This window comes from Balaenoptera musculus, chromosome 1, assembly GCF_009873245.2.
Source record: "Balaenoptera musculus isolate JJ_BM4_2016_0621 chromosome 1, mBalMus1.pri.v3, whole genome shotgun sequence".
NCBI classification, from domain to species: Eukaryota; Metazoa; Chordata; class Mammalia; order Artiodactyla; family Balaenopteridae; genus Balaenoptera; species Balaenoptera musculus.
Genome location: NC_045785.1, coordinates 88392824 through 88419369, shown reverse-complemented (window position 1 = coordinate 88419369; position 26546 = coordinate 88392824). Strand labels below are relative to the sequence as shown.

Genomic DNA, 26546 nt, shown 5'->3' with positions numbered 1-26546 from the left:
TTGGCTGCTATGATGATCCTGAATATGCTTATATTAATTTTTAAATAATCACTGAATTGAAAAAACAAAAATTTTTAAATTCTTATATAAAACATCCCGTTTGATATACATTGTTTCAATGCAAGACAATAAAACTTCTATCAAGTTGGTAGCCACACTGAAAAAGCTAAAGATGTATTTCAGCCAAGAGAATTCCTACAAGATAATCTCTACTTTATCTAAGATGATTGACAATGAGGAGAAACAGGGACTGAAGTTATGATGAGCTAAAAAATACCTGCAAGAGAAAGGTGGGGAAACTCTATGAGAATAACCAAAATACGTGCCAGAAAAAAGCACAGGGTATAAAAGTGAATGTGACAGCAGATCATCTACAAAGGAGGAAAATAAGAAGAGAGAGAAACTCAAGAGGAAGAATCCAAAGAATATCACTGTCTGATAGAAAAAAACAAACCAAAAAAATGAGACAGGGAAAAACAGATTATCTAGAATCTTTATGGATAACACAGGATTGACAGAAAAAGCAGCATCTCTGGGGCAGAAGAGAAGCTACATCAGCCAAATTGACAAAGAAAAATCATTGCCATTTTTACCAAAAGCCAGAGTATAGATCTGGATTACACCCCGAATGGAATAAAGTTCTTTCATCAGAGGCGAGGTGAGTTTTTCAACCCTGCATTGGACCAGCCTGTCTGGGAAAGTGAGTCACCTGCATCCGTCATCCAACAAGAATTCAGCAAGACAGCAAAAAGAGAACCCTACATAGTGCTTCCTTTCTCAGCTCAGTTTCAAGGTCTTGTTTGCGGTGCTCTATATCTGCTTCTGGTTTCCTGAGTGCTCCCCTGGTTTGACCTATAACTTCTACATGACCCCTGACTCTCATGAAATTTTTCCCGCAGGGTGACTTGAGAGTAGCCCTTCTGTTTTCTATTGTGCTTCCCTCTTGGCCTTTTCACTGGCTTTCTTGAACCTGGTTTTACTTACTCTGTTTCTCCTTGATTCAGTGATCCTACATTCTCCCTCTCAGGGTGAGGGAAAGTCCTCCAGGGAACAGAAAGACCCAGAGTATGGAAAAGGGAGAAAGAGCCATCAGAGTAACTATACTCCCAGTGGTGAGGTCCCCATAGAGACCTAAGAGCTAGGTGGAATGCCAAGAAGAATATCTGCTTAGTACTTTAAACCTGCAAGACTGTTTGGCAAGTATGCCTACCTAGGAGATTTAGTAACTGTGTAAACCAACTGAATGATACGAAGTGCACTTGAGAAAAAACTCTCAGCTAGGCAGTGCTCATGTCTCAGAACCCCCACTGTGCAGCAGAGGTCAGCTGTCTACACAAACCTAGACAATGTGTGTTGGAGTAGACAGGTGGGTGCTGGGAAAATGAGAGAAAGTGGGGAAAAGGCAGGATTCCAGGATCCTGGTCTTTGATAGGAAAACCTTTCCCCTTTGTATTCTCTGGTGGTGACAGAGAGGGGGGAAATCTGAGACACGTCAGGGGTGAGATGAGGTGCCATGCCCTATTTTAGCTCAAAGTCTCCTTAGGAATTTAGCATCATCTACTCTCCATATACTCCACTTTGGAGCTGGTAACATCAGGATCAGTGTGATGGAACTCCAGGTTCTCATCAGTGGACACTCTTTTTCATGATAGAGAGTCCACTGAGGACATTCACAGGATTTGTCTGATAACGCAGCACTTAAGGGGCAGGTCCAAAGACTGCCTGTAATTCAGGAGACCCTATAGCTTCACCATGTAGTCTCATTTCACCTGAAGTAATCACTGCCTTATCCTTCATTATTCTATTTAGGAGTATACTGATTATTAAAAGAAAGAAAAATTCTGCCCAAGGAAGCAGAATTATTTTAACGGCTTTCATCTCTACATTGTGATTTTTTGTTTTCTGCAAGTATCTGAATGTTTTCACTTAGTTTATAATAAAAATAGGACCCTAGTAAAACATACAAAGAATTTTAGAGCTGGAAAGAATATCAGATTCTAGTCCTCTTTATTTTAGAAAAGAACTGAGGTCTACAATGATTAAGTCTTTCAACAGAACTCATACTCTGTAAGAGCTCAAAAATATTATTCCCATGAAACATCCAAGGTTCCAAGGGCTTAGTTCATTCACCCAAAATCAACAACGAATAAATGATGAAGCTTGTATTCAAATTCAGATGTCTCCACTGGCTTTGGAGGCAGCTGTGATACGGTCGTGAAAGAGCAATCGGATACCAGCACCCATTATGCTGTGTAGCCTTTCTCATGCAGATAGAGAACTGCTCTGCATACCTAGATTGGTAATGTGAGTGCAATGACGTGCTACATTTTGAATCAATGCTAAGCAAAGGAAAAAGGATTTGGGGTTGTCTTTCTACTTGTATTTCTGGAATCTGATCCTACTGTAAACAGAATAACAACTTACACCTGTTTTTTTCCCCAGAGTCTTATTTGAATTCTTCCTAGCTTTTCCCCAGTCCTGGAGCCTCCTGGAGTAGTGTTCCTTTAAAGATGTTATGTGGACCACCTCAACAAGGGTGGGCTCCTTTTTAAAATATACAGATTCCTGCATCCCACCCAGAGTCACCCAGTCAGTATTTCCAGGACAGAGAGGGGGACTGGGAGTTTTCATATTTATAAGTCTCCCTGGTGGCTTATGTACACTGAAGTTCTGAGATTATACAGAAATGTCACTGACTGAGACTGCAACAGTCTTTGCCTGAAAATAACAGAACTGAAATCGTGATTAAAATAGAGTAGCCTTGGAATATTACTCAGCCATAAAAAGGAACGAAACTGGGTCATTTGTAGAGACGTGGATGGACCTAGAGAGTGTCACACAGAGTGAAGTAAGTCAGAAAAACAAACATCGTATATTAACGCATATATGTGGAATCTAGAAAAACGGTACAGATGATCTTAGTTGCAAAGCAGAAATAGAGACACAGACATAGAGAACAAATGTATGGATACCAAGCGGGGGCGGGGGGGAGGAATTGGGAGATTGGGATTGACACATATACACTATTGATACTATGTATAAAAGATAACTAATGAGAACATACTGTATAGCAAGGGGAACTCTACTTAATGCAATGGGGTGACCTAAATGGGAAGGAAATCCAAAAAAGGGGATATATTTGTATGTAGAGCTGATTCGTTTTGCTGTAAAGTAGGAACTAACACAACATTGTAAAGCAACTATACTCCAATAAAAATTAATTTAAAAACAAAATAGAGTAGCCTCCAGGAAATCCTGAGTCAGGAAACTGAACTTTTTTAGGAGTGCAGTTTAAAAACTATCTTCAATTGCCTTCATAATTTATTTTAATATATTACTCCAGATACATGCTAATTTGGAAAAAAGGGAAAAATGGAAAGAAACAGCAATTCCCACTAGACAGTTACTTTTAACATTTTGATATATTACCTTCCTACCTTCTCTTTTTCTTTTTTTCCAAGAAAGCTGCCTTTTTGTAACCTAAGGATGACTTAAAAATGAACTCCTTAGTCAAAAGCAATATTGTGTCAAATCTCCGTCAGTACAAGGATAGTCATATTGGCAGATCCATTGTGATCGACCTGCCACGAGGTATCCTTCTGGTCTTTCTTGGGGAAAGGGCTGTGTAAAGGGCACAGCATCAGTCTCTGCTGTTGGCAGGTTAGGCACTCAGCAATGAGGATAGCCACACCAGCCCTGGGGGAGCGGGGTGGGTACATGGTGTTGGGGCCACGCATAACCTTTACCCCCACCACTGTGGCTGGTGAGCAAGCACAGAGGTAAGTGCAGAAGGAGGCTGCCTGACATTCACACAGCAGGTCGTTTTGTCCACCTGTTTACTGAAAGTCTCCTCTACATGGATGCCCTTTGCTGAGTATTACGGGACCCAGATTTTTTTCACACTCTATATTCATTCTGAAAGTTTCACCCACAGACCTCTTTCCCCATCTTCTCTGTCACCAACCTGCCAAAACTTCTTTTTTCTGAGTCCCCAACTTTTAGACAAACTGCCAGTCAGTATCCATGAATCAGTATATTTGCACTTTTGACCAGCTCTCAATGCAGACAAAGTGGACGAACGTATCGCTCGAAGTTCTACTCGCTGAGAGGATTTTCCACCACAGCCGTCTTGCAGGGACACCCCTGAAGGGAGCCGTAATGCTGCAGCCACCTGCTTCCAGTTGATGCCAACACACTGTGACAACCAGCTGTAAACTAGGCCTTAGCTTTTTTCTTCCTCGGTCAGATGCTTATGTCTTCAGGAGCTGCTTGCACTTAATCTTATTTATACCATTTCCACTTGAGGTTGGATTGCTGATGCCTTCAACCAACCTTCTGTCTTGGTGGGTGAGAAAACATCCAGTTCATCATAGGAAGCTCAGGTCATATGGTCTCTTAGATGTCCCAGATCAGAAGTTCAGTTGGTACCAGGATCCAGTAGCAAACCAAGAGCTGTTTCTGAAAAGGATAGGTATCTATGCCAAAACCCTAGTGGCCTGTGCTTTTGCTAGCATGACTGTTGTAGCCAGCCTTTAAAACGGTTCCCAGTGATCCCCACCTCCTGTTACTCATGGCCTTAATCCCATTCCCTTGGGTATGAGCTGGACTAGCGCCTTGCTACTTAATAGAATATGCAAAATGATGGGATGTAACTTGAGATTAGGTTATAAAAAGACTGTGGCTTCCTTTTCAGGTCAATATCTGTCTCTGCCTGTCTCTCTCTCTCTCCACTCACACTAGGGAAAGCGAGCAAGCTGCCTTGCTGTGAGAAGCCCTATGGAAAGGCCCACAGTTTATCAGCCTGGAAGGAACTGAATGAAGCCTGCCAACAACTATGAGTGAGGTTGGAAGTCCTTCAACCCTACTCAAGCCTTAAGGTGACTGTGACTCCGCCCAGTGGCTTGGCTAGATTGCAACCTCAGGAGATGCCATGAGCCAGAACCACCGAGCTAAGCTGGTCCTGTACACCTGACCAACAGAAATTGTGAAATAATAAATGTTTGCTGTTTTAAGCTGCTAAATTTTGAAGCAATCTGTTATGCAATAATGGATAAATACAATGACTATCTGTGGACTTAGGGTTGTTCTACACAATATTGCTTCTGACCAAGGAACTCATGTCTCAGCTAAAAAAGTGTGCCAGTAAGCTCATGCCCACTGAGTTTATTGTTCTTGCCAGGTAGGAAGGAAACCCTCAGAAGCAGGAGAGCTGATAAAGGAGCCTAGTGAATCAGTCACAGCGCCAGCTGAGAAACAACATACTGAAAGGTTAGGGCCCTATCCTGTAGGATGTAGGCTATTCTTGGGATCAGAAACTAATATAGGGTATTCTTTTCTCCCATAGCCTGAATACATGAATCAAGGGGTAGAAGTGGGAGAGGCTCCTTCAATATAATAATTACAACCCCGCCCCCCCCGCAAATTTTGTTTTCCATCCTTGCAAGTTTGATTGCTCTTGGTTTAGAGGTTTTAATTCCCAAAGGCAGACTGCTCCCACCAGGGATCATGACAATACCTCCAATGAACTGGAAGATAAGACTTCCACTGGCTACGTTGAGCTTCTCATGCTATTGAAATAACAAAGAAGAGATCATTGCTTTTCCTGGGGCAATTGCTCCCAGTTACTAAGGGTAAACTGAGTAGCTGCTATAACAGTCCAGGGGGACTATGTCCAGAGACCAAGGCATTCTCTGAGTTCTCTCAAATCTGGTGGTACAAGTTAAGGCAAAACTACAGCAACACATTAAAGACAGACCACTAAGAACAGATTTAGGGTATTTAGATGTTTTCAAATTATACAATGATATAAAAATATAGAAAAATACATGTGGGTTTACTTCCTGAAATAATGCTATATTAGAATACTTTTTTTAGATATTAGAAATAAAGCCTTGTTTTATTTGCCCATGTTAAAAAAAAACACACACAGACCACTAAGATTTAGACCCTTTGGGAGTGAAGTTTTGGATTGCCTCCATCAGGAAAAGAACGCTGACTGGCTGTGGTGCCAGCTGAGGGTAAAGAAAACAGAGAATTTATAGCAGATATGAGTGCACAGAACTGCAGCAGTTATGCAAATTTTCTTCCTTCCTCCTTATGTATATATTAATATATATTTACTTATTTTTTCCTTCCCCTTCATTGTCCCTCTTTATTTTCTATCAGGACTATTACTGGTGATTAACTTTACAATTTGGTCTGTATGCTACAGATTATTTATTTAGTTGGGATTGATTAAAACAGATAATAACATCCCCCAGAGATGGCTATGGTGACTGTTGGGACTTTAGGTTTCTTTTGAAGAAGAGGACGGAAGTATCTTTGTTTGTAAAAAGGACAGTTGCATCATGTGAAGCAAAAGCAAAGAATGTTATTGTTGTAAGATAGAAACACGTAAGTGGATATTGAACTACCAAAAAAAAATAGATTCTGCTATAGCTATTCACTGTCTCTCAGCTCCAAGCACACCTTTCAAGACTGTTCATGATGTTTGGGTGTATAAACTAAAACTTCCAGACTCTCTTGCCAATTGGTTTCTGGTTAGATTCTGCAAAAGGGAAGCCCAAGGTGGAACTTGGAAAGAGAAGAAAGGACCCTTCCTGCTTTCAGCTCCTGTCAGGGACGCTCCAGCAGCAGCAACAACAGCAGTCGCCAGCTATGGCTCCAACCAAGCTTTCTTCAGCTGGCCCTGCCACATACCCTGCTATGCTCCCTTGGCAGTAAGGATATTAGTTCCGCTGTGTTCCCTCACCTGTTGGGCCGTACCACCTGAACCGCCTAAGCACCTGCCAGGTCGCATCCCCCTCCTTTAAAAGTCTGAGTACCAACCACAATGCTCCTGAGGTCTGATAACCAGCTAAAGAGTACCCCTTCTTGGGAGATATGATCAGTCCCAGAGAGCCCCTCCTTCAAAGTTGTAGGTTCTGATAAAATCACTTGTATTAGTCAGGGGGTCTCCAAAGAAACAGAACCAATAGGAGAAAGATATACAGAAAAACATATAGACAGACAGAGAGAGACTTACAGGGTATTGGCTCATGTGATTATGGAGGCTGAGAAGTCCCACATCTGCAAACTGGGGACCCAGGAAGGCCAGAAGTGTTGTTCAAAGGCCTGAGAGCCAGAGAGCCAATGGTGTAGGTTCTAGTCTGAGTCTGAAGGCCTGGGAATCGGGAGCACAAAGGGCAGGGAAAAACTGATGCCCCAGCTCCAGCAATCAGGCAAAGGGCAAATTCAACCTTCCTCTACCTCTTTGTTCTATTCAGGCCCTCAAAGGATTATAGGAAGTACACCTACATTTGGGAGGGCAATCTGCTTTACTCAGTTCACCAATTCAACTGCTAATCTCCTCCGGAAACATCCTCACGGACACACAAAAAAATACTGTTTAAACAGATCTGGGATTCAAAATTTTTCATCATAAGTTTCCACAGTTCTAGGAAAGAAGGCAATCAATGTTATAAATATTGTCATTTTAAAATAAAACTATTCCATCACTCTCAAATTTATCCACTAGACTCTAAAAACCATAGCTGTTTAATATCTACCATCTCCATTAAAAAAAAAATATTCCCTTCCCCCACAATTTTATATTTTTATGCTTAAAAGTTCACCTTGTTATATTTCTCTGCAATAAAAATATGTATTTTAATTTACATTGTTTTAAAATTTTCAGTGAACACAAGACTCTTAAAATTTTTTTAAATTTCTTCTGGCTTGATAAATTACTATCAGCATTATTATACAATGGAGCATAACAAACATATATATGTTTTGATATACCACTAAATATAAAAGTAAAATTTATGGAAATACGTCTCTTGGGACTTCCCTGGCGGTGCAGTGGTTAAGATGCCGCACTTCCATTGCAGGGGGCATGGGTTCGATCCCTGGTAGGGGAACTAAGATCCTGCATGCCCCGCACTGTGGCCAAAAAATAGGGGGAAAAAAAAAAAGAAAAAAATGAAATATATCTCTTAATGAGATTGATGTTCTTTTTTAAAAAATTAGATCATGTATCTATGGACAGATAATGTTAATTACTGGGATAAGATAGAGCTCAATGGAAATCAATAACAAAAAGGTTAGCAAGTGTGAGGCTTAAAAATATATAATTGTTGTGTGTATTATTTACAAAATATTAATAATATAGATTATAGAAGCTACAACACACTCCACATGGTAGGGGTGAACAGATAGCAGAGAAGTAACTCATAATTCTTACTAAGCAGTAATCTACCAAAGTTTAAAAAAAAATAGATTTCGGGCCTCCCTGGTGGCACAGTGGTTAAGAATCCACCTGCCAATGCAGGGGACACAGGTTCGAGCCCTGGTCCGGGAAGATCCCACATGCCGCGGAGCAGCTAAGCCCGTGCACCACAACTACTGAGCCTGCACTCTAGAGACCGTGAGCCACAACTGCTGAAGCCCACGTGCCACAACTACTGAAGCCTGCAAGCCTAGAAGCCCATGCTCCGCAACAAGAGAAGCTACCGCAATGAGAAGCCCGCACACCACAACGAAGAGTAGCCCCTGCTCGCTGCAACCAGAGAAAAGCCCGTGCACAGCAACAAAGACCCAACGCAGTCAAAAATAAAATAAAATAAAATAAATTTTTTAAAAAAAGATTTAAATTTTCTAGTAGCCTTTCGGCAAAGCTACTGAAAATGTTTCTCCTAATAATCAGAAAAATAAGCTTTATTTAAAGGTGTCATGTTGATCCGTGGAAAGTAAACATTGGAGCTTTCATCTCCCTACTTAAAATCATGCAAATATATATAATAAGGTCCAGGTTTATCTCTTAGTTTGAGAAGACTTTTCAGAGACTAATATTTCAGATTGTCCCTTTATTTGGTGCCTTTGAGATTTTCTTATATTCCAGGGGAATACACCATAGGAAAATTAGGCTGGGTAAAAAATAAACTTTCCTTTTGTAAAGAGGAAAAATGGAGATTGTGAAAGAGAAGGTAAAAAGGAGAAACTGCAAAGTTCTACTTTGACTGCAGGCAACTCTATTTTAGAAAGAAGTACATATTTAAGTAGAGAAATTTGGAAACATATTCTCTAAAAACTACTGACATCTGAAAACTTGAAATTCATGGGAAGGCTTTGTGAAACTCAAGTGGTATGAATACCCCTACTTGAAAGTCACTAAAGAATATTTTTAAAGAATATCAAAATATTAAATGTACCCATTGTGCACATAGGGTCCAATCAACAGAATTACTTGGATTAGGTCGTTATTAAAAAATGAAGACGCATACTGAAATATCAATACAATTTCAGATATAGAAGTAGGAACAGAAGTACAATTTTGTTTGAGGAAAATAAACATCTTTTTCTAGAACTTCACAAAAATTTCTTTGCAGTAGTCCCTTTATTTTACCCAAACTGAGACTAACAGTAGTGACACACCCAAGCCAAGATTAATCATAAACCCATCATGTACACTGTTGCCCTTAAATCTCTTGCTCCGAAATTCCCAATCTCTGCATTCCAACCTACCTTGTTAACACTGCCACACACCTCATCAGAAGCAGCAGATATCATCACTGGTCTTAAAACCCCCAAACTTATCACAGCCCCTCCAACAGCTATACTAAAAGTGTAGTTTGACTCTAAAATAGAAAGACATTTCATGCCTTATGTGTTATAGAAATTAACTTATAAATTTACTCCCTGAAAATACAAATAGCAAGCAATACTATCATCATCATATTTAAAACAAATTGAACTCAACTGTCCAAGGCCACAGAAATCACTGACAAGAATTACGATTATGTACATGGAGTAGTTTTTTTCATTACACCTTTTTATACAGACTAATTCTGCACTTTCTGAATGTTTTATAATATCATCCTCTGGATCTGTATCTTGTACTATGTTTTTTTTTGTTTGTTTTTGTTTTTTTTTAATTTTTTAATTTAATTTTATTTTTTTATATATCAGGTTCTTATTAGTTAACTATTTTATACATATTAGTGTATATATGTCAATCCCAATCTTGTACTACGTTTTAATCATTACCAGATTAAGTCCAAGACAGAACTAAGTCTGAATGAATTCCTCACTATATTACAGTACGGCATATTTAGCTGTTACATAAAACTAGTTTCATTTGAGTCACAACCTCAACTGCCTACAGGGACCAGGAAATAATCTAAATGTGGAACAGGCTAGGTGTAAGACAATAGAGAGTAATGAAAAGCATTCTGTTCTAAAGGCAATTATTTTTTTAATACTATAAGCCAAACAAAAACATACCTGGGGCTGATTTGGCCAAATTTACTAGGGTTGAAATTTTGCAATTCTCATTGTTTAGCTTTCACAACATATTCAACAGATTCAAAATCAATATCTACCAAATACCCACTAGAAAGAAGATACATATAATGAGACAATGCTTATTAAATGTTATTGTTGACACAGCAAGTACATGTGTACAAAGTTGTCTCATTAAATTTTACATGAGATTCTAGTAGTGATTAGAATTATACACAAATTACAGATCAAATCTACATCCATAACTTAATATACTATATCAAAAAAAAAAAACACACTTCAGGTGAAAAGAATATTTTATTTCAATACTTTAATACTGAAATCAGCTATCATACATATTCACCAACTCTTAAATTTCACTGTCCCTATCTATCTCAGAATACAGTCAAAGTGAGATTAATAGGACGAAGCATTCTCAGCAAATATAGAACTTTCTGTACTTCATCTCCAAATTTAAGTCAGGTCCTTTAATAAGTTACTGCTTATTCATTGTTCTATAATATTTATGAAATGATTAGTGCAATACATCATTGAGGTATCATTTAAAAGGCAAATACCCTATAGATTTGGATTTGTCATCCCAATTCCTTGGCACTCAATAATGTAAGCGTCTTTAGAAGCATCTTCTTCATCCTCTGATTTCTTCACAGTAAATTTAGCCTGAAACCAGAAGAGCATTTAGTATATAAATAATATGAAAAGCGATAGAGGGACGAGCCCACAACTCCCGCTTAAATAGGCAGTAGTTAATACCAAACTCATTTTATTGAAGAAGCTAGAGATACAAATATCAAATGACTCATGAGAAATTCAATGGCCTAGATATAAAATATTCTGTTCCAGAAGCATGGTCCGTGTTCAGGGGTATACATACGTGTGGAGTTCTGTCAGAATATACAGCCTGGGCCCTACTCCATACCCACTGAATCAGAACCCCCCAGGAGTACAGCTTAAGCAAATATAAATTTTAAAACCTCAACTGTTAATAATAATGCATCTCCCCTACCTACTTCCTAAAATTTTTCTAAAACATGGCACTGAAGCATTTATACTTCTTTTATCTTGTCAAGTATCGAAATACCCTTTAATTCCCTCAAATTTTCTTGCTAATTTAATTCCCTAAATATACTATTTAAAATACCTAGTTCAGAGCAGAAAGGTAGAGGGAGGTAACAATTAACATCTTCATTGATCTTTATTGGGCTTAACATTGTATTTTTCACTTAACTAATTCAAGTTTGGCTTTGAAACATTTGACCTCTATCATTATGTTGTGGAAACATGATTTTTTAAAAAGCAAATGTATTCATTCTAAGAAAACTGAATTAAAATCAAAACAACTGAGTAGGCTGACTGAATTTGTGACAAAGGGATTTCAAGTATGCCTAAAACCTTTTGATTCTCTGAAATACAATTTGAAAACCACTACTCCAAGGTCCTGTTGAACTGTAATATTTACAAATTATTCCAGTTTCAGTATTATGTGGCAGTGCGCTGACACACTGGACACTGAAAATTAATGTTGAATGAATAAACACTGACTCTGAATTCTGAGCTAGATAGACAATTTATTAGTATATATATTTTTCTCAAATTATAAGTACTATATAAATATGAAACACAGGTAACAATTATGGAAATCATTTCTAGCCTATATATATAAACTTACTGAAAACTACGAAAATTTAGAGTTGGAAGGAGCCATAGGGACTACAGCACACTCTCTGACCTTACTGATGAATTATCTGCACTGAGACACAGACTGATGAAGCACCTTTGCCCCAAATCACTGAGTTAAAACACAACAAAGCTGAACAAGAAACCAGAGCTAGAAATTCCAGTTCACGGCACTTTCCACTGTGTATTCACTTCAAATAACATGTGAGTGTCTACTATGTGCAAAGTACTGTAAGAATGAATACAGGGCTTCTGTGGTGGCACAGTGGTTAAGAATCTGCCTGCCAATGCAGGGGACACAGGTTCGATCCCTGGTCCGGGAAGATCCCACATGCCGTGGACCAACTAAGCCCATGTGCCACAACTACTGAGCCTGTGCTCTAGAGCTCACGAGCCACAACTACTGAGCCTGCATGCTACAACCACTGAAGCCCACGCGCCTAGAGCCCATGCTCCACAACAAGAGAAGCCACCGCAATGAGAAGCCTGCGTACTGCAATGAAGAGTAGCCCCTGCTCACCGCAACTAGAAAAAGCCCGCATGCAGCAACGAAGACCCAATGCAGCAAAAAATAATTAAATAGGGCTTCCCTGGTGGCGCAGTGGTTGAGGGTCTGCCTGCTAATGCAGGGGACGCGGGTTCGAGCCCTGGTCTGGGAGGATCCCACATGCCGCGGAGCGGCTGGGCCCGTGAGCCACAACTGCTGAGCCTGCGCGTCTGGAGCCTGTGCCCCGCGACGGGAGGGGCCGCGATGGTGAGAGGCCCGCGCACCGCGATGAAGAGCGGTCCCCGCACCGCGATGAAGAGTGGCCCCCACTTGCCTCAACTAGAGAAGGCCCTCGCATGAACCGAAGACCCAACACAGCCAAAAAATAAAATAAAATAAATAAATAAAGTAGCTATAAAAGGTAAACATTAAAAAAAAAAAAAAAAAATAATTAAATAAATTTATTAAAAAAAAAGAGAAAAGAATGAATACAGCCTTGCCTCTGCTATCAAGAAGATCACAGTCTACATGGGGAGACAAATAGTAGTTACAAAATACAGCATAAGTAGAATAATAAAAAATACAATTAACTATCTTTTGACGTCAAATACAATTTGCCTTTGCCTCCTATCAAGCCTTTTCCCACAATTTAACCAAAATCTACCTATCCTTTCTAGTAACAAAAAAAAAAGTACATATTATTAAGAATCATACAAATAACACGTTAGGAGTACGGCAACCGTGGCTTTGCACTTGGTACACCTCTGTAATGCTTAATTTCTTAATACTACTGTACATTATTTTTATAACTTTTTAAAATGCTTAAGGTCAGCACCTTCCTTCATAAAATTCTGAGTTATAAATTTTATATTATTTTATAAAATTACATTATAAAGACTACGGCAAAATGGAAATATGCCACACATTACTGAAAAAAGCAAGAAATGAAGCTGTATGCATTAACTGCAAAAAAATGCAAAGAGAAACAATTTTAGGAGAGGAGGAGAATACCTAAACGTCAAGAGTGGTTTTACTGGCAAGGGGGAATTAGGGACAGCTTTTTTCCTCTATTTTCTAAATTTTCTATAAAGAAATTAGTTTCAGATGAAATACACATGTCACATTTTTTAAGTTAAGAATCCTGTAGAAAAGGTATAAATATGAGTTTATTCAATGTTAAATCCTTTTTCACTAAAAATTATAAATCTAGGGAATTCCCTGGTGGTCCAGTGGTTAAGACTCAGCGCTTTCACTGCCAGGGCCCGGGGTTCGATCCCTAGTCGGGGAACTAATATCCCACAAGCCGTGCAGTGCAGCCAAATTAAAAAAAAAAAATTATAAATCTACTTTTCTGAAGCTGAAAGGACTGGTAAATGTTAGAAGTCCAGCAAATACTCTAGTCTACCCCAATAAAATCACAAGAAAATAAAATAAAACATTTAAAATTTTTATATAAATAATTTAAGTTTATAGCCCACTGCAAATCCCTTGTGATTTGATTTTACAGTTCCCATTAAAACATCTTCACTTACAGAAAGGCAGTACCTACCACACATGAGCTTAGATGTATGCTTTCCCAGTTTGCTCAAAGCTCAGTCCTGCCACTAAGAAACTATCTTGAGCAATTAATTCCTCTGCCTCACTAGACTCATAAGTAAAATGGGATTAATAATAAATGGCCACCTAAAATGGTCATGCAGAGTGAGACAACTCAGCTTCACTGCTGAGTGAGCTCAGTGTCTGCCACGTAGGAAGTATTCACCGAATGACAGCAATTACAATTACTATTAAGTTTTCTGTTGATTAAAATGTGACTCCAAATTGGCCAAAATGAAAATCAATTACTCTTTCTGATGAATACTCACCTTTGCTAGTTGTTCAGCAAAATGTATAGCCGTTTGGGTATGGAGTGTAACTGGTCCTGTTTTTATTCTGGAAATTCCACTGGCTAATGCCATGAAAATGATCAGCTATTAAAAAAAGATCCAAGAAGAAAACTCTCACACATTTACTAATATTTGGGGTTAAAATTCTACTGCTTTCCATATGAAAATACTATTGATACTAGAAATCAACATAGCTAAAAAAGAATTTCTATTTCTTTAGGTTTCCAAAAGTCTTAAGATGATACAAAACCTGTGTTACCAAAAGTCTGTGGTGTAGCACAGAAATGCTTAGTAGCAGATCTCAATATAGATTTTTAAAATTAATGTTTCAGAATATAGAAGGTTAATAAATTTAATCAGACCAACTATCTTTGCAAGCTATTACATATAATATGAAACTTTCTTCCATACTCTAGAATTACAACATTTTAACACATAAATAAATACACTAATACAGAACTACTGGAGTGTAGACTAGTAAGAAGGAAGAGACTAGAAATAAGGAAAACTGTCTTAAGAAACTGGTCAAGAAATCTTGAGTAATACATTTCTAAACATAGACATCTGATTTGCTATTAAGGAGAAAAAACTAGGGTAGAAAGGAAAATCTTATCAAGACAGTGCACCATAAAAAGATTTTATTTGGAAATACTCACTAGCACTTCTCAATGTGAGTAGATATGTTAAGTTTGAGAGGTGTATGACACATCCAAGCAGAGACGCTGACAGGCATAAGAAATATAATGAGCATGCAGTTAAGGAGAAAGGTCTGGGCTAGTGATATAAATTTAGGAGCTGTCAGCATACAGATGGTACTAAAGCCATGAGACTGTACAAAATAACTGAGGGACTGAATACAGATAAACAAAAGAGGTGTGAGCCTAAGCCCAAGGGCTCTCCAAAATTTAGAAGTTGAGAAGAGGCAAACAACAATAACAAACTGGCAAAGAGACTAGAATGTATGGCTAGCGAGATACAAAGATAATAACAGTATTTCAGAAAGCAAGCGAAGAAAGCATTTCAAGAAGGAAGGAGTGCTCGATTGTGCCAAATGCTGTAGCCAGGTCAAGTAAGATGAGAACTGAAATTTATGGTATATACATTCCAGAATAATACCTAAAAAATGGATTGAACTAGGACATACCAATCAGTGTCTGAAAGTCAATGACTAAAATTTACATTCAATCTAATTGCCCAGTATTTGAATCTAATAGGCTTGAAGGTTTTTATCCTAAAAGTGTCATTACCTGGTCTTGCAGATACTCATCCACAGCACCGCCATGTCTAAGATTTGCTAACAGCATTTCAGCAGCTTCAATTCCAACCTTGTCTGCATTAACACCTACAACAGGCACAATGTAAAAAAAACTAAATTAATTACTAAGAGGCAAAAAGTTCAATATATCCCAGTTAGCACTGGTGTAATAGCTTTTAGGCCTCTGAACTCACCCAATGCAACCTTTAGGATAAGATCTTCATGTATATTTAATCTTCCGAGAGCTAAGCATATGCAAATATTTTATTAAATGCACAAGTGGAAGAAAAAACAGGCTGCTTTGGCCCTGTTTAAGAAGTACTAATTATAGGGGGACTTCCCTGGAGGTCCAGTGGTTAAGACTCCGTGCTTCCACTGCAGGGGGCATGGGTTCTATCCCTGGTCGGAGAAGTAAGATCCCGAATGCCACACGGTGCGGCCAAAGAACAAAAAAAAAAGAAGTACTAACTATAAAACCAATTTACAACTAAGTTATGACCCTATAACACTACACCTTGATTTCAAAATTTTAAATTTGTAATTCATATATGTTACAATTAGTCGGCAGCCGATTGCATTAGAATTAAAGGATTTTTTTTTAAGTCAGATAATTTTCATCTAAGGAAGAACAGATAAAAATTCTCAGATCAAATATTATAAAGTTTTATTCCTTCAAAATTTCAACTATTTATTTATTTATTTATTTATTTACTGTGCCACGCAGCTCACAGCAACTTAGTATCCCGACCAGGGATTGAACCTGCCCCCTGGCAGTGAGAGCACTGAGTCCTAACCACTGGACCACCAAGGAATTTCCCGGTATCACCTAATTTTGAAAATAAGTCAGAAAATTTATTCCCATGTTCTACTTCCTACTTCTCTACACATACCACAAATATTTGGTACAATGCTGAATACAAAATAAGTCCATCAGAAGTAGTGGAATGTCAAATGACTCTTTTTATTTACTTTAAACTAAATTAACCCTTGGCTACAAATGAAAATGTCCTTTGAAAAATAAGAATGTGGTTATTTTTTATTTTATTTTATATTTGGAAATTCACTTGACTATATGCATGTCTTGATAAAATTTACCAGAAAAGGGGAAATCAAATTTTAACCATTTTTTCCCTTACAGCAATTATTATAATAATATAACAAATTAAACTATCTTCACAACATCAATCAGGCAAGATTCATACATATTCCAAACCATTTCATTACATGACTGAATGAAATGGTTTGGAATATGTATGAATCTTGACTTCTTGGGTAAACCACTCTGCCTTTTCCATTCCTTCTTCTAGATGGAGACGGAGATGATAATACCTAAGTTGCAAACTTGTTAAAATTAGAGATAATATTTATAAAGCTTCTATTACCAAGACTGGTTCATAATAAGCTATTAAGAAAAATAGTTAATATGGAGTACCTACTATGTGTGTACCATACTAAGTGATAGAAACTGGTTCCTTTGCTAAGGAGACATCAGAAAATACTCATATATAAGAGTATTTGAGGATAAGTAACTGCTAATCTCTATGGTATAAACTATATATCCAATGAGATTTCAGAAAAGGAAATTACAGGTTCTAGAATAACTTGAGAAGGTTTCATGGAGCATGAAGGACTTAGGTGAGACCTTGAAGAATGGCTAAAATTTGCATGGAAGATGCGAAGGAGAAGGAAGGAATTCCTGGCTTTGTATCAATAGTATCAGAGAGCAGTAGACACACTAAGGTTTCTCAAGGTTTCTCTGCCTAGGGGCAAAGTACTTCTCAGAGCCATTCACATTCCTTCCTACCCAGCCGCCTTGAGAGCGAATAATGGTATGAATGGATCTAACATAATTACCACATATTACTAGCGGTCTGTGGCAACTGAACAAAATCAAGTAAATATGAGAATTTTTCTTATTAGTATTATGTTCAAAACAAAAGAGCAAAATCCTAGTTTCTTCTGAAAACTTAAGGCTTTTCTGACAAATACTCTTCTGATATTCTAGAGGCTTCTTAAAACGGTCTCAATTTTGATGGTTTATAACAAATCAAAATGAATATTCAATGATTTGGGGTTTCTTCTAGCTTATTAAAAGGACAAAACTATAAAATAGTTATCAGGCTGAACAGAGAAAGCTAGAGGACTGATTATAGCATCAGAGAGAGGCCATGAATTACCACATATACTGAAGGAGGAAAAAAAGTGCTTACTACAAGCTAGGCAGTTTCCATACATAAAAAAACAGGATTGATAAACCAGAGGTATAATTCATCTTAGCAAATTGATTTGTCCCATAGTAAAGAACACTAACTGGAAGGTGAGAAATCAACGAATACACAGATATTCAACAATGTAAAGACAAATACATTCTGTCCATACAGCAATCATATAAAGTTGGAAGGGATTCTTATACATAGATAATGGTCCAATCTCATTTTTCAGATAAGGAAAGCCCAGAGTCACCATGTAAGATAATGACAGACATAGGACCAAAACTTAGGTCTTCTTGCTCTCAGTTTAGTGCTCTCTGTTATAATGCACTGCCTCCATCTAAAACTGCAAGATTCCCTCAAAAAAAAAAACACACAAACAAACCTCACCTTTGCAACAGGATTAAAGAATGTTATAACTGGAAGGATTTCAGAGATTCTTCAGGCTAACTCTCTCACTCAATAGATAAGGAAACTAAGGTCAAAATAGTTTTAGTAACTGAGACAATGACAAAAGCATGACTAGTTACAACTTACTGCTTCTAATACATATGGTGGTGTGCACAACCAGCCAATGTTGCTTCCGATAATAACGCTTAAACATTAGGATTCAGAGTCTAGTAATTTTCTAGTTAATTTAAATCTGAAATAAAAAGGGGATCTGGATATTGGGATCCATCACATTCTCTGAGATGCTTAATATATAGACTACCTAGACTAAGAGAGAAGACCCCAAGGTCTTTGCATTTGCTAATGACATCTCCTTTGACTTAACTGCCTGACAGGAAACAAGGGCAGGCACCAGAAGGAGTCAGGCAACCTCAGTAAGTATGCTGCTCTATCCTCTATTCCCTCCTACCACTATAAGTCTAAAAATAAGTACTGTGCATTCTACATGAGCGTTGTCCAAAGACAACTTCAAAGTAAAAACTGTCTCATATGACAAAGTGAAAAAAAATGTTTATGGAATATTAGGAAAGAAAGTTTTTCAGGGCTGGCAGTAAAGTTAATTCCAAGTATTGCTCATAACAGAGTAACGGACCATTTATGATGTCAATGCAACATATCCAAAACTATCATCTACCCTGGCAAACTAACGACCTCCCATATTCACAAGTTTTAAGTATTTCCAGTTACCCAAGTTAGAAATCTAGAAGGTCATTACACTGCATCTCTCACCCCCCATTTCCAGCTGATCACCAAATTGTCTATTCACCCTCCTAAATACCTTTATATCAGTACTCATCTCTCTAGACTCAGTCCCTGCATTCCTTGGTGTAGGTCCTCACCATTTCTGACCTGAATTGCTGTAACAGACTCTTGTCTTCCTGCCTCCACTATGGTTTTCCTCTAATCCTCTACACAGCTATCAGACTTACTTCCAAAGACCTGGAATTACATCCCTCCTTAAAATCTTTATGTTTTCAGGATGAAACCCAAACTCCTTTATACGGCCTATAAAGCCCTTCAAAAATCTGTTGACCTCTCTAACCTCATTCTCTGCATTGACCCAGATCCTGTACTCATCACCTATGGTTCTAGTTGCCTAAACACAGAACTACACTTTTATGTCAGCACTTTCCTTTGTCCTTCTTCCTTAGCTCTCACTTTTCTATCTGGCTAACTTCTACTTATCTACAGAACCCACTGGAGGATCACTGAATGGCACAAGACAGATTGGAGGTCAATCAGCCCCCAAAGAATGAGCTCTTCTTCTCCTGTGCTCCTATGGTGCCCTGGGGATAGAACAACCACAGCACTGGTCTGTCTCCTCTGCCAGACTAAGCCAGGAGGCAGAAATGGTGGCTCTTACTTCTGAATCCTTCATACATAGTACCTGGCACATCTTGGTACCCAACGATAATACAAACAAACTGAACTCACATTCCACCCAATGCCTGCCAAGCACTTACTACTTGTAACATAGGGCCCTAGTCTCTGCTTTATATTTTGCATTATCTTTGCCCTCTCAAGACTTAAAGATATTGCATGTAGTGGCTCACTGATCCGTGTTGATTCCTCACTGCACCTAACAAGTAATGAGTATACACTAAATATATGCTTTTGATCACTATTTCTCAAATTTTATAATACCTTAGAGAGCTTGTTCAAACAGATTCCTGGGCCCCACTCTCAGAGATTCTAATCTGATACATGAGGTGGGCCCCAAAATCGGTATTTCCAGCAAACTCCCAGATGATGCCAATATGCTACCTGTCCGCCAACCACACACTGAACAGCACGGTTTTAAACAGAATTCATTTATGTCCAGTCAACCAAAGGTGTTGATTTTACCTATTCTATTACACTGGTTAGATTTGACGCCCAACTGTATCTAGATCAACCAACTGAGTAGACTAAAATTACCTGGTTTTTTTGTATTCAGCAGTAATAATGTGGTTAAATGGCATAGCGAGGGTAAGCATCTTTTTAAAGATGCTACAAAGTAGGAATAAAGCAATCAACTGCCACACAAACAGTGAAAAGTTCAATTAGAAGTTGCCTCAATGGCAAAAGTAACTTTAAATACTAACCAAAAGATGCATACATGTATCTACTCTCCCAAATATACCACATACTACAGAAATTTCCCTTTCACAAAAACATTCAGTATTTTGAAATCAACACTGTAATAACTGATGCAGGGAAGAACCATCAACAGATGCTAAAACCACTGGATGAAAGTTGTATTGAGATAGGATAATCAGATGGTGTCAAAGTATTATCCCAGAGTATTTATTAATTATAAAGGGAAAAGGGGGAATTCCCTGGTGGTCCAGTGGTTAGAACTCCACGCTTCTACTGCAAGGGGCACGGGTTCAATCCCTGGTCGAGGAACTGAGATCCCACATGCTGCGAAGCATGGTAGATAGACAGGCAGACAGACAGACAGATAGGTAGGTAGATAGGTAGGTAGATAAATAAATAAATAAGGAGCGTTTATAGCAGACAGACCTGGAGAACACCACCTTAACCAAGTGATCAGTCAGCTGTACTGATAAAGGGCATACTGACATTACGTGCACCCTGATGTGATACAATAGAATGCACACAAAATCACCTGTGTAATATTCTTACTAAAAATGTTTAACCTGAATAAATCTAATCATGAGATAATCAGGCAAATTCAAACTGTGGAAAATCCTATGAGAAAATGGCCTGGACTTTTCAAAATGTAAATTTCATGAAAGGAAAAAAAAGGTGAAGAGACTATTCTGTGGTTTAAAAAAAAAAAACTAAACAGACATGACAACCAAATGCTGTGTGTGCTCAAAAACAAACAAGCAAGCAAACAAAAAACACCATATTGCTCTAAAGAATATTTTGGAGGCATCTGGTTATGTCTGAATATAATAGACAGGGAACTTCCCTGGTAGTCCAGTGGTTAAGACTTCACCTTCCAATGCAGGAGGTGCGGGATCAATCCCTGGTCAGGGAGCTAAGATCCCACATGCCTCACCGCCAAAAAGCCAAAAAATATAAACAGAAGCAATACTGTAACAAATTCAATAGAGACTTTAAAATGGTCCACATCAAAAAAAAAATCTTAAAAAATATATACATATATAATAGACAGATTCTTTGGGTATAAAAATGGTAACGTGATTACGCAGATGTTATTCTTTGGATGGACACGCTGCAGTATTCAGGGGTGAGACTTGGTACCCGCAACTTGCATAGAGATGGTTCAGAAACACACACAACATGTAGCTAAATGTTCATAACCAGTGAATCTAGGCAAACAGTGTACGGATATTCACTAATCATTCAACTTTTCTATAAGTTTGAAAATTTTAAAAGTATAAAGTTGGGGGAAAGACTGAAAATTTAATTGACTCTAAAATAGAATCAGTTAACCATATCCTTTCAAACTTGTTATCCATCATTCTACAACATCCTAATCCTGACAGATAATTAAAGAATTGTACACTAGCACTGGGAACAGTGGACCCCCTTCATTTAGCTATACCTCGTTTACCAAGCGATGATCCAGCAAACAAACAGCCAGTGGACGTCTCAGCAATAATGCTATATAGGGAAAAAAAAGTATTACTATCTATGCTATAAATGTTCCAAAATTACATGCAAATATAACACAGGAGAACAGTGACTATTAAATAAGCAGAATTAGATCTGGCTAGTATAATACAAAAGTGAAAGTCTTCATACAGAGAGCAGCATGATTGGCATTCTCCATCTTCACCAGGGTATGAGTATCTTTCAGCACTTTGGACAAGAAGTCACACTAGATTCTAATCCACTCACAGGTAAGGAATGGCCCTCCCAGAAGTCTTGTCTTCAGCACTAAGTGGTACCATTTCAAAGGCATACTGCACTCATTATCTTAAATGAAAAGGTCCTTCTACAGAGATGTTTGGTTTTGTTTTATAGTTTTTAGATAGTACTATCATACAAAGAAAATGCATTTACTTTAAACCATTTAATAGAAAATCTGGAAAAGAGAGCTTAAATTTAAATATCCACAAAAGATACTTTTATTCTTCAAAAATATTAATTAAAGCATTTTTATAACACTTAAATCAATAACTACTAAATGGATTAATATACTATATTTCTTTGTTAAATAGATCTTCGCCGTAACTAATATTTACTTGTAAACTGATTTCACATTTGAGATACAGAAAAGCAACTGGAAATATTTCTGTTAGGATCATCTTCAAAGGCTAACTTCCGATTAGCTTAAACATTTAAGTTCGCTATATAAACAAAAAGGCTCTTATAATGTAATAAAAGGTAAACCATCCTCAGAAAAAAAAATTCAGAATAAAATAATCATCATAATTCATCATACTGTTGTTTTAGGTAGGAATGCCCTTAAAAATATATCTTCTTAAAACTACAAATTTAAACAAACAAAAAAAGACAAATCTTTAATTAAAATAGAATAATTATTTCAGGGCTCTCTCAACCAACATCTAGGAAAAAGTATATTGGCTCACATTATTCCATTTCCATTGCCAAAAGCTTGGTCTTTAGGTTCCTGAACAGGCTGGATGTTAACATACAGATCCCTAATTTCCTTTCTGATGCATCTTACAGCTGCCGCTGCCATATCTTTTGCTACCTATTTTGGCAAGACAAAAAAATAGAGTAAAATAAATTAATGATTATTTTGACAATTGCTTTCAAGCCTTCAAAGACATATAATTAATAACTTTTACATGCATCATATAAAAACACAATTTTCAACAGTAGAGAACACAGAATTTTAAGAAAAATTTTTAATGAAAAGATTTATTTAAAAATTAAGTTCTTTCAATTTCAAAATTTAGATGATATAATACTTATCAAGACATGCATACACTTCTAAGATCATCTAGACAACTTTATTTTTTATTACTTTATTTTTTAAATTTTTATTGGAGTATAGTTGATTTACAATGTTGTGTTAGTTTCAAGTATACAGTAAAGTGAATTAGATAACTTACTTTAAATGGCAAAACACCAGCAACAAAAGCTCTTCCATATATCTTAGTCACAGAGCCACGGTCAGTTAAATTTATCGGGTTCAACTGTTTAACTGGTGACATTCGGATAATCACTTCACCACCTCCTTTTGGGTAGTAGCCCCTATGAAAAAGTATCATAAATACTCAAATAAAATGATTGCACGACAAAAAAAAAGCTCAATATTTACAATAAAATAACATATGAGTGATATCCAACTACATAATTCATGTTTGAAACTTCCAAATAATGTTTTAGATCTGTGTTGTCCAATATGGTAGACTCAAGCTACATGTGAATGAATAAATATTAATTAATTAATCTATTTATTTATTTATTTAGGCCACACAGCTTGCAGGATCTTAGTTCCCTGACCAGGGATTGAACCCATGCCCTCAGCAGTGAAAGTACAGAGTCCTAACCACTGGACCACCTGGGAATTCTCTATTTAAATTTAAATTTAATAAAATTCAAAACTTAGCTCCCCAATCCTACTAGCCACATTTCAAGTGCTCAATAGTCATATGTATCAAGTGACTACCATCCTGGACAGATAGGGAACATTTCCCTCAGTACAGAAAGTTCTATTCAACAGTGCTGTTTTAGACTTAAACTACTTAATGGTAGGAGCTTGGTCTATTTTGTTCCTGCTATATTCCAGTGCCTAAAACAATGTCTGGCACATGGTAGGTGCTCAATAAATATATGATGAATATTTAGTAGCTGAACCACTAATAAAATTTTAACTCAAATATTTAGTGTCACTTATTCTACAGAGATGCTGAGAACACACAGATGAGAATGACAATGCTCTTATTCACAAAGAACTCCCCACCTGGCAAGATGGGGCTCCACATATAATCTACTAGGACACAAGCCAGGCTGTAAGGAGGACTACAAGACAGATGTAAATAGGAACTCCAACTGAGGCACAATCACTGACAATTCACATAAGAAATTACAAGTGTCATTTTCAGAAAATGTAGGATTTCCAGTTTTTAGGAGAGCAGGGGAAGAAAAACATGAACAAAGATATGGATGTCTGAAGGCACAAAGTATGTTTAGGGAATGGCAGCAATCATGTAGTTAGAATATATGGAGGGGAGGGAGAATAAAGCTAGAAAAGTAAATTGGAATAAGACTGCAAATCACTTAAATGCCACACCAAGAAATATGGCCTTTTTATTATGTGGCCTTACAGAGGGAAGGGAAGCCTTACAGAGAAATAACCTGAATGCCCAACGTGTCTCTTAGAAAAATAATTCTGGTTGCTCTGTAGAAGAGAATCCCTTTTACGACCCTGCAGTGCCCATTCCAGTTGTCTGCATACAGTGAGCATTCTGTCTGTGGTGAGCATGGATAATTCTAGATATGAAGGTGCCTCAGTGTAGCAATTCCCTTTCAAGTCCCCATGCCTCTGCTGCTTATTGTTTTTAAGCCACGAAGTACTATTATTTTCTATAAGATATGTATTAAGTGGGTTACGGAGTGACAGTTCTCCAAGATCTAACTTTTCCACTATTTTTAGCACAAGTAGTGGGTCAAAGGGTTAAGAAATAAGTAACTTACCTCATTTTAATGTCACAATTAAATGTGAAACCGAATTTTTCAACAATTGGCTTGAAAACCTGAAAAATCAGTTTGTGGTTACTTTAATCACCAATATTCAGTGTCAACAAGTATATTTAGTGAACAAAAGTGCTCTGCACTGAAGTAGTAATGAGGCACCATGGATAAACAGTGATATAAAAATGTGTAGGCTAGTTCTATTTTTCAAATAAAATAACTGACATGTAGCTAAAATTAAGAGTTTAACATTTAATTAATCAGAGCTGTGCAACTCTATCTAATGAAAAAAAAAAAATCAGAACTCAGGATACTTGATCCTAGCAGTTTTTAACTCCAGAGACCAGTATTTCCTAACCTTCTCAATATAATGTACCGTAAGAAATTAGGGGGTGTTGAATAGCACTCCATTCTGCGTTCTCAATTTTTTTTTATATAGTTGAAATCTCACTGCATATACAACGTTTTATACATTTTTTCCCATTTAACATTATAAACAAAAGCATTTTCCCAACATTATAAAATTCCTCCTAAAAAATATTTGAATGACTTCATGGCATTCTAGCATAATTTACCTAACCACTGTCCAAGTTTTCATTATTATATAATTATATATATTATATAACAATAATTATAGTATATAATGCTCTGCTCCAGTACCTTTAACATTATCTTTTGCTGCATTTCGCAATATTTAATTAGGGTCATTTCCTTGAAGTGGAATTACTAGGCGAAGAGGGACTAACTTTAACTTTCATTATACATCCTATCAAACTGAATTTTAAAAGACTGTACCACCTATTAAAAAGGCAAAAAAATTTTTAACTGAAATCTGAGACTATCAAGCGCTGGGGAGGATGAAGAAGAGCTGAAACTCTCCTACAGTGCTGGTGAAAATGCAAAACAATGCAGCCACGTTGTATGCCAAAACAATTTGGCAGTTTCTCAATAAAGTTAGACATAAACTTACGATTACAACTGAGCAACCCCTCTGTAGGTATTTACCCAAGACAAATAAAAACTTATGTTCAGACAGAAAAAACTGTATGTGTTTATAGTGGCTTTACTCATACTTGCCCAAAACTGGAAACAGTCCAAATGCCCTTCAACTGATGAATGGATAAACTGGTACTGATAAACATCCATATAATAGAACACTACTTAGCTTTTATTGCTGATACAAGCAACATGGATGACTCTCAGACGTATTTTTTAAAATTTATTTTATTATAGTTGATTTACAGTGTTGTGTTAATTTCTAGTATACAGCAAAATGATGCAGTTATGGGACTTCCCTGGTGGCGCAGTGGTTAAGAATCTGCCTGCCAATGCAGGGGACAAGGGTTTGAACCCTGGTCCGGGAAGATCCCACATGCCGCAGAGCAACAAAGCCCGTGTACCACAACTACTGCGCCTGTGCTCTAGAGCCCGCAAGCCACATCTACTGAGCCCACGTGCCACAACCACGGAAGCCCGCGGGCCTAGAGCCCATTCTCCACTACAAGAGAAGCCACCGCAATGAGAAGCCTGCACACCACAACAAAGAGTAGCCCCTGCTCGCCGCAACTAGAGAAAGCCTGCGTGGAGCAACGAAGACCCAAGGAGGCAAAAATAAATAAATAAATAAATAAATTTATTTATTTATTTATTTTAAAAAATGATTCAGTTATACATATATATGCATTCTTTTTCATATTCTTTTCCATTATGGTCTA

The 26546-nt window shown here is 37.4% G+C and overlaps 1 protein-coding gene across 3 annotated transcripts in view; it reads right to left on the bottom strand.

The window, feature by feature from the left end:
* Positions 1-10559: 10559 nt before the first annotated feature.
* The window catches only part of RTCA (RNA 3'-terminal phosphate cyclase), a 28693-nt gene continuing 12706 nt past the window's right edge, over positions 10560-26546 (bottom strand). For all 3 annotated transcript variants that reach the window (XM_036873198.1, XM_036873208.1, XM_036873191.1), the window contains exons 5-11: positions 24835-24893; positions 23247-23388; positions 22758-22882; positions 21767-21825; positions 15579-15673; positions 14311-14415; positions 10560-10941 (exon numbers count right to left, since the gene is read on the bottom strand). In XM_036873198.1, the coding sequence (XP_036729093.1) occupies positions 10840-10941; positions 14311-14415; positions 15579-15673; positions 21767-21825; positions 22758-22882; positions 23247-23388; positions 24835-24893 (687 nt within the window). In that variant the 3' untranslated portion in view covers positions 10560-10839. The remainder of the gene's footprint in view (positions 10942-14310; positions 14416-15578; positions 15674-21766; positions 21826-22757; positions 22883-23246; positions 23389-24834; positions 24894-26546) is intronic.